The following is a 12,761-nucleotide window of genomic DNA, read 5'->3' as shown; positions in this document are numbered from 1 at the left end:
TTCAAACAGAAAGTCTAAGGAACATTGTCACAACAATCTGAAGAACATTATACGTAACTTCAACATCGTCACTACAAAACCTCTGTAGGAAGCATCTGTTGCATCAATTCACTACATTACTGACAGGTATGCAAAACATTACGAATATTACCGAAAATTTTAAGACGCTAAACTCAATGTTTAGTCACCAGTACTGTACAGTTGGGTGTGGGTCCAAACCCCACTGGTGACTTACATATCTCCGTTTTTTCTTCAAATATGTTCACACTCTTACATGAAGGAGAAATGAAATCAAAAGAACATCTCAACTGAAACGGAACAATTCGACTCCGCAAAATACGTTGTACCACACCGCCATTGCCACTAGGAAACTCTTTGTTTCATTGGCAGCACCTACTTATGATCGAATGAATCTGTCACTCTACCTTGCTCAACGTCGTAAGAAGTTTTGTCATAAGAAGAATTGTCGAAAGAAGAATTCTCGGGAGGAGCTGATACTGACCGCTTGGATTTAATTTGAGTGGCACGGGGAACAGAGCCAACAGGAATGTAGTCATAAGTGGAGTGAGCTACAAAACCATAAAACTATGTGAGTACTGTTTGAAAACAGTTTGCGGCACAGAAAAATGCTCCAAAGCCTCTGGCATTTGAACGGCCAATTATGCAAACGTAGAAAAGTCTAAATTATCTTAAGTTAAAACTTTTATGGACATGGACCAAACCAACCACTAAAACCAATAAAGATAGAGATTTACATGCAATATTCAAGCAACACCTCAAATGTCTGTCGATAAACCCAAGTTGTCTAGACCCTCACACTAATGTGAGCTATCCCTGTAGCAGCAACAAACAAGCTAGAGAGAGCATGAGAGAAGCTTACGTAAATCATCGAATAAGCTTCGGAAGTGTTGGCGATAGCAGAAGTAAGCCGTCAAAGTTCCTGCAGGAAAATATAAGCAAGAGGTGAGAAAAGAGAGCATTTCAAAGCATACAACTCCTGGTTGTCCACTATTCGTGGGTGGGGTACCAAACCGTGTCCACGTCACATAGATGAGTTACTAAACCTCAAAGTAAAAAAATAAAAAATAAAAAATAAAAAACTGTTGTCTCTCTTCAAAATATGAGTAACCATTGCCACTTACAAAACCCTAATCTCGTAGGAGGAGGATGTGCACAGAGCTCAACTGCTAATTTCATGGAATAGGTAAGGAATGCATGAAAGATCGTTGCAATCATCGTAAACACGGATCTAAAACAATGTCACCTCGTCTTCTTGGATAAACCGACTTGGGGGACGGACCATTTGAGATTAGAAAACCACTATGTGACCTACGATAAATTAAAATTAAGGGTTAATATGGGCCAGTAATGAGTTCATGAATGGCTGAAGGCACCTACCAATGGAGGCACCAGTGCAAACATCAGTCCAATGGTGCCAGTAGTCATCAATTCGGGTAACGCCAACAAAAGTGGCGCAGAGCATTACCACAATTATGGGTAAAACCTTCCATGAGTGACCCTTCCGGTCGAAGATACTGAGCTTACCGGCCATGTACATTGCCAGGTAACTCAGACCAGCAAAAGTCCCTGCAACAGGATATAAATTGTCAGATGTATGAAGCAGTGACATATCTAAAACTTCTATACCAAGGTAGGAAGTTCAGAAGTGCGTCAAATGTATCCACCTCAACACACAATTACGAGCACCACCAAGGTTACTTCACTAAAACAACCACAGTCAGTGAGGAGTGATTACATGAGGTATGTCCGCTTGGAAAACTCTTGTATGCTTCCTTCATTTCTTTAGCAGTTGCAACACAGATGACGTTCCCGGTTACTGGATCGTAATTCTGCAATCAATTCACGAGAGGCATTAGAATATAACAAGGTACCCAAAAATTAAATGAAAAACCTTCCAGAAGCATCTTGTGGTTAGTAGATTGATGAGCGATTGTGTAGAACAAGCCCGAGTTAGTAGAAGCAGATATTAGTGTTCTTGTCTTTCTCTGAATCTGGTGGATCCAAATTGTCTGCTAATGATGGGTTAGAGAGATCAAGTAAAGAGTAAAAGCCAACATACAGGTTGGGCGAGAGTGCCCCCAAAGCATCGAGCATAAAAGTGAGGACGAGGTCGTCCGATCCCAACTTTCACGGCATCTGTTATCAGTGCTGTGAGCGCAACAGCGGTTAACAGACCTACAGCCAAAAGAGCAAAAGGAAAAAAAAATATTTAAAATGTCATTCCAGCAGGCAAGTGTCCACATCCTCGCAGAAAGCGAAGGATAAGTATACTTACACAAAAAGATAGAAATTATATATTTTTTTTAAATTAATTGGGATTGAATATCAGAAGTATAGTGTTAGACATGCCAGGTCTAAGCTTAAAGAGACGAACCCAATAGAGCATGATGCAAATCTCGAAAATTCCTCCTTTTGATGAAGATTCCCACGATAACAACCAAAGGTACAAATACGGCAATCACCTGCTCAGAACACTCCGAGCTTAGAACGACTAGGTTCATTCTACTGCAAATAATATAATCCCATCCAAAGGGAAAGAAAAAAGAATAAAAGTAAACATAAAAAAGGGTGAAGAAGAGAAAGGGGGGTGAGCTATATGTATATGGAGGGAGCGATAAAGAAAACCAACATAAATCCGCGGGGAAAAAAGAGGAGATCGGCATCATTACCGGCACAGCTTGGAAAGGAATAGTGTTAGATTTAAACGGATATCTTAACTCCGGAGTTGCGAAGTTCTTTTCTCCTACATGACGTTGGAATGGAGGAACCAAAAAGCAAAGAAGCCAAAGTAGAATGACAAGCACAATCTGCAGCCAATCATTCAAGTGGTATCTAAATAATGCAGCGGGTCCCAACTCGGCAAGAATCGGAATTTCTTCCTCTATCAGATCCTCTGAATCCTTAAGTTCTTCATGATTTCTTTGTACAGCATTTGATATAGTTCTCGAAGCGCTGGTAAAAAACTTCTTCATATTTTCTGCAGCACCAAACACAAGCGTCTTCATTTGTTGGAAGGTATAACGGATGCAAGGTTGACTCTGTCCAAGATCGCAACTATATATATTAAAAATTAAAATTAGAAATTAAAAAAAAAAAATGGCTTCATTACACCTAATTATACTCAAAAGAATAGGAGAACGAGAAGAAACTCATGCATCTAGATTCAACTCGCAAATTTGCGCTCTCTTGATGTACTTCATATCAAAAGCTACCAAGATGAGAGCGGATGCCTCACAATGCTTGGTTATCAAGTAAGAGGGAGAAAACCCTAGAGACAACTTCGCATGAAACAAAATGGCCGAGACGTATCACCAGCTGCTTCAACATTCCCTACTTAACATTCGGTTCAATCCATGATTGCAAGTTTCATATCCTCACAAATGAATTCCTAAGCTCACAAGAGCCTGAGTGTCAGAATCTTAGAGGTACATAAGTACAGCTCATGCCACAATCACTAACCTTGTGCACGGGAGGTAGATGAAAGCCTTCTGGTGAGAGGAGGGGCCATCGGTGAGTCATCACTTTCAGGAGAGTCGTCCATTATTATCTCCCCTATCTCGGACGTATCGGTTAATCTGGGAGCATCAACATGATCCATTTTAGATCTCACAAGTAATGTATTGCTCTGTACACACGATAGGCAGCGAAAGAAAGTGGTAAACTGATCCCGACGATCTTATGAGGAAGAATTGGAATGTACAAGCATCCCTAAAGCTCTGTAACATAATTTCAATCGCTTACTCTATAACTTGGTTCCTCATTGCAATCTGTTAGCGACTAAAAATATATTTAAAAAAAAAAAAAAAAACACAAAAACACAAAAAAAAAACACAAAACAAAACATAAACACGTTGAAGATGCGGTAGAGAGACTGAAGGACACACAGCACAGCCTAAGTAGAGGATCGACAATTTATTGTCAGGAGCATAGACATGGATCCCTGGCCCAAAAACCAAACTTTAAACAGGAATCAAACGAAGAGAGAAGCCAGAGAAGTGAGATAATGACTATGTCGGAGGAAAGCATAGAGAAGGAAGAAGTAAAAACAAGGAAACTCGTGGCGCTTCTAGTCGACAGTACAGGAAGAAACTCAGCACTCGCTACCAAATTCCACGAAGACAGACAGAAATGGGAGGGTCTACACTAGAAACTGGTCACATATTGTTCAACTTCGGCGACCTGGGTGTCAACGCTAGCTAATCAAAGAAACCGCGTCTGGTCAAACCAAAGCGATCGAAACGAGATTTCCGCACTCCCACCCCAACGCCAAACCAGCTCGAGAGGAAACCAGGGAGAAAAGATTAGTTGCATACCTCGTTGAAGAAGTCCTCTCCTTCCAAGGCTTCCTGCACCCAGCTGAAGCGGTGATCCCATTCCTCGGCTCCACCCCACTTGCCCAATTAATCTCCATCTACCTTGTCCGATTCCACAGCCCTAATCAGGAGGATCTCTCGAAACCCGCTCAGGTGTGTTGTCCTGTGTTTCCGGGCCGAATCTCCGACTGAGCTATGATGCCCTGCTGCTGCAAGGTTCTCCGGTTCGACGAAAGTACAGCTCAGTAACAACAACAACACTGTAGCAGATGAGCCCCATTGGAAAGCAAACAGCTGCGCCCTAATCTCGTCTTCTCACACGGGAAATTAATGCAAAACAAAATGAGCAACAGAAAGAGAGTGTGGGGTTTCGGCAGCCACGAGTCCGCCGTCGTCGACCCAACAACTCTGAGCTCTGACTTGTAGCCCTTCTTCATGGATGGATGATAGATGACTCTCGTCAATGTTACCTCGCCTCCGTCCATCCAGTGCTCGTCACTCATATGAGGATGAATATATATATATATATATATATATATCGGGAATTGTTAAGATGTTATATATATATATATATATATAGATGTAGGGAATTGTTACATCGACATGCCCCTGAAATGAAACAATAAGATCTGACAGAGACGAAGTTGAAGCTGCTCAGCAACATTACAAGCTCCTTCAGACCTGGTGTGCTGACAGCTTTCGTGGGTGTGAGTGGAGCCGTGAAGACGACTCTCATGGACGTCTTGGCAGGGAAAGAAAAACAGGTGGATCCGTAGAAGGCGACATTAGAATCTCTGGGTATCCCAAAGTGCAGGAAACATTTGCCAGGATTTCGGGATGCTGCGAGCAGAATGACATCCGTTCCCCTCAACTCGACGTGCGCGAGTTGCTTGGGTATGCTTGGCTTCGTCTAGATCCCGACATCTCCAATGAAGACAAGCTGAAATTTGTGGACCAAGTGATGGAGCTTATGGAGCTGAGCCTTGTCGAGCATGCATTGGTGGGGTTGCCTGGAACTTCCAGGTTGTCGACAGAGCAAAGGAAACATCAGACCATTGCGGCGGAGTTGGTGGTAAACCCCTCCATCATCTTCATGGATGAGCCTACCAGGGGTCTCGACGCTCGATCCGCTGCATTGTGATGCGTACTGTGCGTACCACGGTGGACACGGGGAGGACTGATGTGTGGACCATTCATCAACCCAGCATTGACTTCTTCGAAGCTTTTGATGAGTTGCTTCTTCTGAAGCGTGGAGGACGGGTGATTTATAACGGGCCATTGGGACACAATTCTGAGAGGATTATCGAATACTTCTAGGTATGACAAGGGATTGAATCTCTCTTTCATGATCGAGATACACGCTTAGTTAATACTTCGGTTTCACTTGTTTATACATATGGTAATGTAGCATTAAGGTGCACGGGGATGATACTAAGTTTGGTCGTGCGGTACTTGATAGGCTATCCCTGGAGTTACCAAAATCAAAGAAGGGTACAACCCAGCTACATGGATGCTGGAAGTGACAAACAACAGAATTGAGGATCAACTTGGAGTGAACTTCGCGGAGCTTAGCTTGGCATCGGACCTTTACAAATTTGTATTCTTCCAGACATGTTCAGCCACTGTTTCTAATAATCAAAGCGTGTTTTCTATATATATATATATATATATATACATATAAAGCATGTTTTACATGTGTTTTACATGCTGCTCAATGTTTTCAATGTGTTTTTGATGTTTTCTTTCTGTTGGGTTTTATTTTCAAGTTAGATTTCTTCTTCTTCTTCTTCTTCTTCTTCTACAAAAGTTTTGTTGCCTTTACTTATTTGTTGTATCTTAAGTTTGTGTGGATGAGGTTCTACAATAAACATTGTTGTATGTATTTTTTTTTAGAGATTTTTATTTTTTTATTTTTGTTACCAATTAAAAAGAAAAAAGGTAGCCAATTATCTAATGCCACAATTAATAGTCAAAAATTGGTTTTGAAATCGGATAAATCAATCTTTGCACAAGAAATATGTTGGTATCCATGGATTTATTTCTTTGTACTACATTCTGAAAACATTGAAATTTGATTCTTTTGATGCAATTGATAAATGGTGTGTTTTCTCTTTTTTTTTTTAATTATATTGGATTGAAGTTATACAGGAGCTTTCTTTACTTTGATAATTTTTTGTATGTTTAAGGAATTTCAGATATTCTAAATACGTTTTGAATTAAATTGAAATGAATAGTCTAATTTTCAGACTAAGTTTATATTTTATTGAAAAATAATGTAGAAAAAAATTAAAAGAAAAAGAAAAATCCAAATTTTTGGTACATACTTTTGAAATAAAATAATTTTCAATAAAATAACGTGAAATTCTAAGTTTGTTTTAATAAATAAATTAATAATTACTTGCAAATCTACAGTACGATTCTCTAAAATTCACAGCAATGGTTTACTTGGTAAAGATTAATTTAAAGTCAAACTTCCATAAGACAACTAGTTTATTGATAATTTCATATTTTTAATTTATTCATTTAAAGTTACTATTTTAAAAATACATATTAAAAATGAAAATCACCTAAAACAGATTTTTAAAAATTAAATTAGCATAAATAATAATGCTTAATTATTGATCAGTCAAATAGAAATGTTAGTGTTAAAATTTTCATTTGTTTAAATTTGTACCAATTTTACATACCAACTTCATTTGAAAGTCATATACATGTTAAAATTAATATAAAATAATTTACTACCGTATAGGATCACTCCAAAATTTACAGAATATCCAACACAAGCTTTGAATAACATGTAAATGCATGATCTTTCAATATTAATTTTCATAAAATGGTTTCATTTGCTAACAAAAACTCTATTAATTATAACAACTTGATCCAGTAGGACCACAACCCAATAACCAACTTCATTATCTTTGCAAACATCAGAGAAAAATACAAATGGTCATCTGTAAACAAACAAGTTTGTATATTTACAATTGTTATTGCCTTTTTTAATATTATGACTACAAGAATGAGAAAAACGAAGAACAATAAACCTCAAGTTGGATTAAATAAAGTCTTCAGATGAATTTGATTGTTGAAATGGATAATTCAGAAAAGAATTATATCAAATCCTCTGCTTGAAAAATAAATTTTAAACACTCTCTTATTTATGTATTTATTTATTTATATACACACATACATCTTCAAATATTTGATTTTTTTTTAAAGGTCAACACAACTGTCAAGAGTCAAGATGTTACATCCTACAAGGAAACAGCCAAAATATATATTGCAACAAATAAAATCATATTGGCTAATAATATGGACCTTTGATTTAGATTCAAGGCAGCTTTTTCAACACCTCATAACAAAATACTTTTTCTTATTAAATTTACATGAAGCAATTTTAATATTCCAATGGACTTTATTTTTTATTTATTTATTTTTTAAATGTAATGATTTTCTAAAGAACATTAAAAAAATTTACATCATATTCAAAATAAATACTAAATATACAAACAAAATCTATTTATATTATATATATATATAGTTTAGTAGAAATCCATGCCATTGGCCACAAAAAAGTTATAAAATTCTAATTTGTGATTCTTAAGTCAAAAATTAACCATTCTTAAAGAAATATTAATGAAGAAGAAATATATATATATATATATATATATATATATATGCTTAAGAAGAGAACCATATATGTTTCTTCAATGTAATTGACAAACATAATTTTTATTTACTACAAATTTATATTCTCTAGCAAAAACCAATGTTGTTGGGTATTGCAATCTTTGGCACATCCATCTATTCTTTTATTTATCTATGTTTCTTTGTGCTCTTTGGTTCCCATATTCCTTCATTTCCTTGTTTGTTTACATGTTCTTCAAGTTTCTTACATTATACACACATATCTATTATATAAATCATATTGTGAGATAATCAATTATATTTTATTTTCATAGAAAAATAGTCAAAATTTTCCTTCTCAAATTATAAATTCCATTTATATCTTCTTATACCATTAAAATGTCCTCTTTGCACAATATGAATATCCAAAAAAATTGTCTTATAATACAACACATTTTAACCATAATAGGAGATATTGACCATGATTATATATCATGTATAAGCTTCAAGATGCTTTTGAGTGGTGTTTGTAACTTGAAATTACTATAGAATCCAAAATAAAAAAATGAACACTTCTATATACTTTAAGAAATATGATGTATTTTCTTGAGATGTTGATTACTTATTTTTCAAGTTGTGAATTAAATAAGCATGTTTAGTGCTTAAAAAAATAACCAATCAAACAAAGAATAAGTATAGGTCATATTATGTATTATTATTATTTTATTGAATTCTAAAATAAAAAATAAAATCCTAAAAACTTAAATAAATATTTTGATAGATGGGAGCAATTTTTTTTTTTTTTTTTTTTTTTTTTTTTTTTTGTAGATTAGCCTAAAACTCTAGCTCTTTTAATTTAAATTACATTAATTATATTAAAAAATTTCTCCCTTTGAATCTTGCTATGACTAAGTCAATATTTATTGGAAAGTTAGATATTTTCTTTTCTTATAATATTTGTTTAATAAAAAATATTGAATAAAAAATCTAATTAATCTTACATATATTTTCTAATTCTTTAGAATATTTGACTTCAAAGTACATTAATTGCACACATATTGTGTTTATTTTGTTTTGTATAGTTGCATATTTCTTTTCATATAAGCTATTACTACTTGCTTGTATATAATCCATATTAAATGAAATCTGGCATCTCCAATTGCTCCAATTCTTGTTCTTTATTTTCTTCTTTGATTTCTAATATCCTACATTCACTTATAAAAACACTCCTTTGTTGTGATTAAATAATGTGGTCTTCATTCCTATGTATACGTGTATTATTAATCTCTTTCTCATTCCATTTTGTTATTATCAAAGTATCACATATTAGTTTCATTATATTCAATTATAACTCCACAATTGAGATAGTGTGATGAAATCATTCTAAAGAGCCATACTAAAATAATTTGATCTTTCATCTGGTTGTATAACATAATAAGTGAAAATCTCTCAAACATTGTAATATACTTATACCAAAGTTCAAGCAATTGTGAATTTCATATATATAGAAGAAAAATCCATTGAAATAAAATCCTTGCATACAATGCAATTCTTTATAAGGATAGTGGACGAAAAGATCTCCTCTAAATTCTTAATTTATTACTACTAAATATATAAAATTATGGATATTTTTACTTATACAATTCCACTTCCTTTAACTATTAAAAACATGAAAAACATATTAGATCCATTCAAATTTACAATTTTTCCATCCATCTTTTATAATTCATGTAAGCTAATTATAAAAGTATGATATTTAAAAGATAGTAGTATAGATAATAATATGAAATGCAAATTTGTTACATGTCATATAAGCATATTCTACTACAATGACTTGAAGTAAAATTAAAAGCACTACTTACTCATAGAATTTACTATAAAGTCTCAAGACCCTTTAGCAAAATAATAATGAATAAAAAATTGTGTTTGAACAACTCACTAAATAAAAAATAAAATTTTAAAAATTACTTTAAATTAATAAAAAGAATTTGATGTAAAATTAGTATATATAATTAAATAATTAAAAACATCAAGTGAAACAAGACCAATCTATCTTGAAAATCTAAGACGCTTCTAATTTACAACAACATAAAATTTTATCACAAAATAAGACAAAATGGACTAGAATAAAATTAAACAAAAATAAATAGAATGGAACAGAAAAAAAAAATATATGCAAACGAAAATAGAATAAAATAGAACTGAATTGAAAGATGTAAAACCAAACTTTATTAAGAGACAAGGATTGAAGCTATATTTAACTAGATGCCTCAAAAGGCTCTAGCTAGTCTTATTAATACTTTCTTCTACTACCATGAACTTTCTAAGATATCTCTAGATGATGGATCATACTTAGATAATCATCCTAAATTTTTTTTAGAAGGTTTTATAGTAGACTCTACATAGATAACTGCCCTAAGCTCTTTCTAGAATGTTCTACGGTGAATCCTATATGGTCCATTAATCTAGTCCCAATTCTAGAAACTTCTATAACTTCTCAAATATAGTTTCAACTATCTATTCCTATATACCAACAATAAAAATATCTTATTTATATTTTTTAATAGTTAATTTCTTTCCACTAATGCAAAACGTCCTTGTTTTTTTTCTGATGGTATTTCCAAATTGTCTCTTGGCAATAGATGAGGTTTTGTATAGATTCCAACGTTGCATTGTAGATAGAATAACCTTTCTAAAGAACTTTATACTAAAGTTGTAGATATCTATTACCACGGCAAAGATAGCAATACTCCAAAATATTGTCTACTTCATATTCTTGTTGATCATCAACTACAACTAGTGGTTGTTATAGTTAGTATCAATCCAAAAAGTACTTTAGCTTGATATGAAATTCCTTCAATTTCAAAACATGAAAGAGTGGATGGATCTAATATATGGCAGAAGCTTGAGACGATATGTGACATCAAAAAATACTATAAAAATGTCGAAAGGTCCAAGCTACTGAGGTACTAGTTTATGGATTTGGATTGATGTAGCAAGTGACAAATTGACATTGGAGAATAAGACCTTCTCACCCTTCTCGTGTTGTTGGTGGTATTTCAAGAATCAGAATGTTTATTTTAAGATGGTTAGTGATAGGCTGAAGGTGGACAATACATAGTATCAAGATTATAGTCGTAGTGATGGCTTATTCTATTTCAAGAAGTACATTTATATAATTGACAATGCTATACTCCGGACATGCATACTTCAAGAGAGACATGACATCCTAATATCTGAACATCTAGGGCAATAAAAGATTCTAGAACGGATCTCATCATAATAACTAGGATGAATACTTGATGCCTTTAGAGTTTGCCTACAATGATATTATTCAAGTAAGTCTTAGTCATTCATTTTTTTTTTTTTTTTTAACTTTGATTAGCATCCAATTATGCCAAAATTTTTTTATCATCCCATTGATACCAACAAAATGACAATGGAGGAGTTTATACAATAACTTACAAGAGCCTTACAACAGACACAACACTGCCTCCGTACTGCACAAAATTAATAAACGCAGTATGCAGATAGCCACCAACAACACAAGATTTTTAGAGGCTAGGATCAGCAATTTTAGGTTTTTAGATATGGTTTGGATATAAATTTTGTGTGATTTGGAGTTTTTATGAAGGAGTTATAGGCATTTAAAGTTAAGGTATTAATTTTGCATCTATTATCACTCTTTAGGCATAACATATGCTTATGAAGAGCAATGAAGGATCAACAATTGGGATTGAAAAAAGTACTTTTTTAGCTATATTTTTCGTATATTATTTGATGAATTCTAAGTCTAAATAAAGAATTTATAGGGCATTGAAGACAACATATGTAATTCAAAGATAGTAAGTAAGTTGTTTTGTTGATAGTAATGGTTGGAGCCATATCTTGAGTTTCTAGACGAATTTTTGGCTCAAAATTTCTATAAGTATGTGTTATTAGGTTAAGAAGAAATAAATCAAAGTTTCATGGTATTTAAGTACTTAACTTATGAGATATGAAGAAAATTACATGCAAGTATATGTAAGAAAGGAGTTGAAGCTACTGTTAGGATTTTCGCAATATCTTAAGATCCGTAACAAATTTGTAGTAGAAATTTGTTTTAATAGTTGTTAAAATTATATCAATATTTCATATAAAATTTTAGTTTGTTTGGATAATCGAATTGTGATATATGAACTATCGAAGTTTGGAAAAAAAATTCCATAAAGAAATATAAGGTTTTAAGATATTTTATCATATATTTGAATACTTTTTTTTGTACTTAGGCTTATGTATTGATTTAATTGCCCTAATATATATATATATATATATATATATATATATATATATGTATAAATTTTGAACTTTAATATCTTAGATTTGATTGAGCATTTAATAGGAGCCAAAAGCTCAGCTCTTTCTTAAGGCAAATTCTTTCTACCCTGACAACATAATAAATTGTCTTACTTGATATATTGTCGTCCTTACTTATACTCAAGCTAGATATCAAAAAATTATAATACTGGAGTAGTAATGAGTGTCACCTTCAATATATCAAAGGTACTTTATTACTCTAGTTTCTATTCAAATGGAACACCCTTCTCAAATAAGTTTATCAATGAGGTAGCTATGTGCACAAATTATATAATAAAATGATGATAATATCCAATAAGGCCTAAAAATGAATGGACTTCAGAAATATCTTTGAAGGGAGGCTAATCTTCCACTACTTTTATCTTATCTTATGCCATGTGCATGCCTTTGGATGATATCACATGCCTAAAAAATGTGACTTTTAACTTTTAAAGTTCATATTTTGAT

The 12,761-nt window shown here is 33.3% G+C and overlaps 1 protein-coding gene and 1 pseudogene across 7 annotated transcripts; one reads left to right on the top strand and one right to left on the bottom strand.

The window, feature by feature from the left end:
* Nucleotides 1-138: 138 nt before the first annotated feature.
* Nucleotides 139-4,728, bottom strand: LOC112275804 (lipid phosphate phosphatase 2). Of its 6 annotated transcripts, none has more exons than XM_024506455.3 (9): nucleotides 4,335-4,728; nucleotides 3,481-3,596; nucleotides 2,691-2,998; nucleotides 2,396-2,483; nucleotides 2,081-2,196; nucleotides 1,757-1,850; nucleotides 1,399-1,587; nucleotides 881-940; nucleotides 139-569 (listed from the first exon to the last, which is right to left on the bottom strand). In XM_024506455.3, the coding sequence occupies exons 1-9, from the start codon at nucleotides 4,430-4,432 to the stop codon at nucleotides 394-396; spliced, it is 1,245 nt and encodes a 414-aa protein (XP_024362223.1). In that variant the 5' UTR covers nucleotides 4,433-4,728; the 3' UTR covers nucleotides 139-393. The 6 variants fall into 6 exon arrangements, with proteins under 6 accessions (XP_024362223.1, XP_024362225.1, XP_024362227.1 ...); XM_024506457.3 differs by having other exon boundaries at nucleotides 2,691-3,059; nucleotides 4,335-4,717; XM_024506459.3 differs by having other exon boundaries at nucleotides 2,691-3,059; nucleotides 4,201-4,335.
* Nucleotides 4,677-5,986, top strand: LOC149986526 (ABC transporter G family member 35 pseudogene; annotated as a pseudogene). The gene is made up of 3 exons (XR_016500274.1): nucleotides 4,677-4,756; nucleotides 4,971-5,651; nucleotides 5,794-5,986. The product of XR_016500274.1 is annotated as an ABC transporter G family member 35 pseudogene (transcript).
* The last annotated feature ends 6,775 nt before the right edge of the window (nucleotides 5,987-12,761 follow it).

The sequence above is a fragment of the Physcomitrium patens genome, chromosome 23, assembly GCF_059467195.1.
Source record: "Physcomitrium patens ecotype Gransden chromosome 23, ASM5946719v1, whole genome shotgun sequence".
Lineage (NCBI taxonomy): Eukaryota > Viridiplantae > Streptophyta > Bryopsida > Funariales > Funariaceae > Physcomitrium > Physcomitrium patens.
Note: the sequence above shows the minus strand (reverse complement) of the source record. Positions and strands in the feature narration are given on the sequence as shown.

Excerpts from the sequence above, each read along its gene's own strand:
- LOC112275804 (XM_024506455.3), bottom strand. The coding sequence starts at position 4,432 with ATGGAGATTAATTGGGCAAGTGGGGTGGAGCCGAGGAATGGGATCACC. Across the intron at positions 3,597-4,334 it reads GAGAGGACTTCTTCAACGAG|ATTAACCGATACGTCCGAGA; the intron begins GTATGCAACTAA and ends TGATGCTCCCAG. Across the intron at positions 1,851-2,080 it reads GGGGCACTCTCGCCCAACCT|AATTACGATCCAGTAACCGG; the intron begins GTATGTTGGCTT and ends AATTGATTGCAG.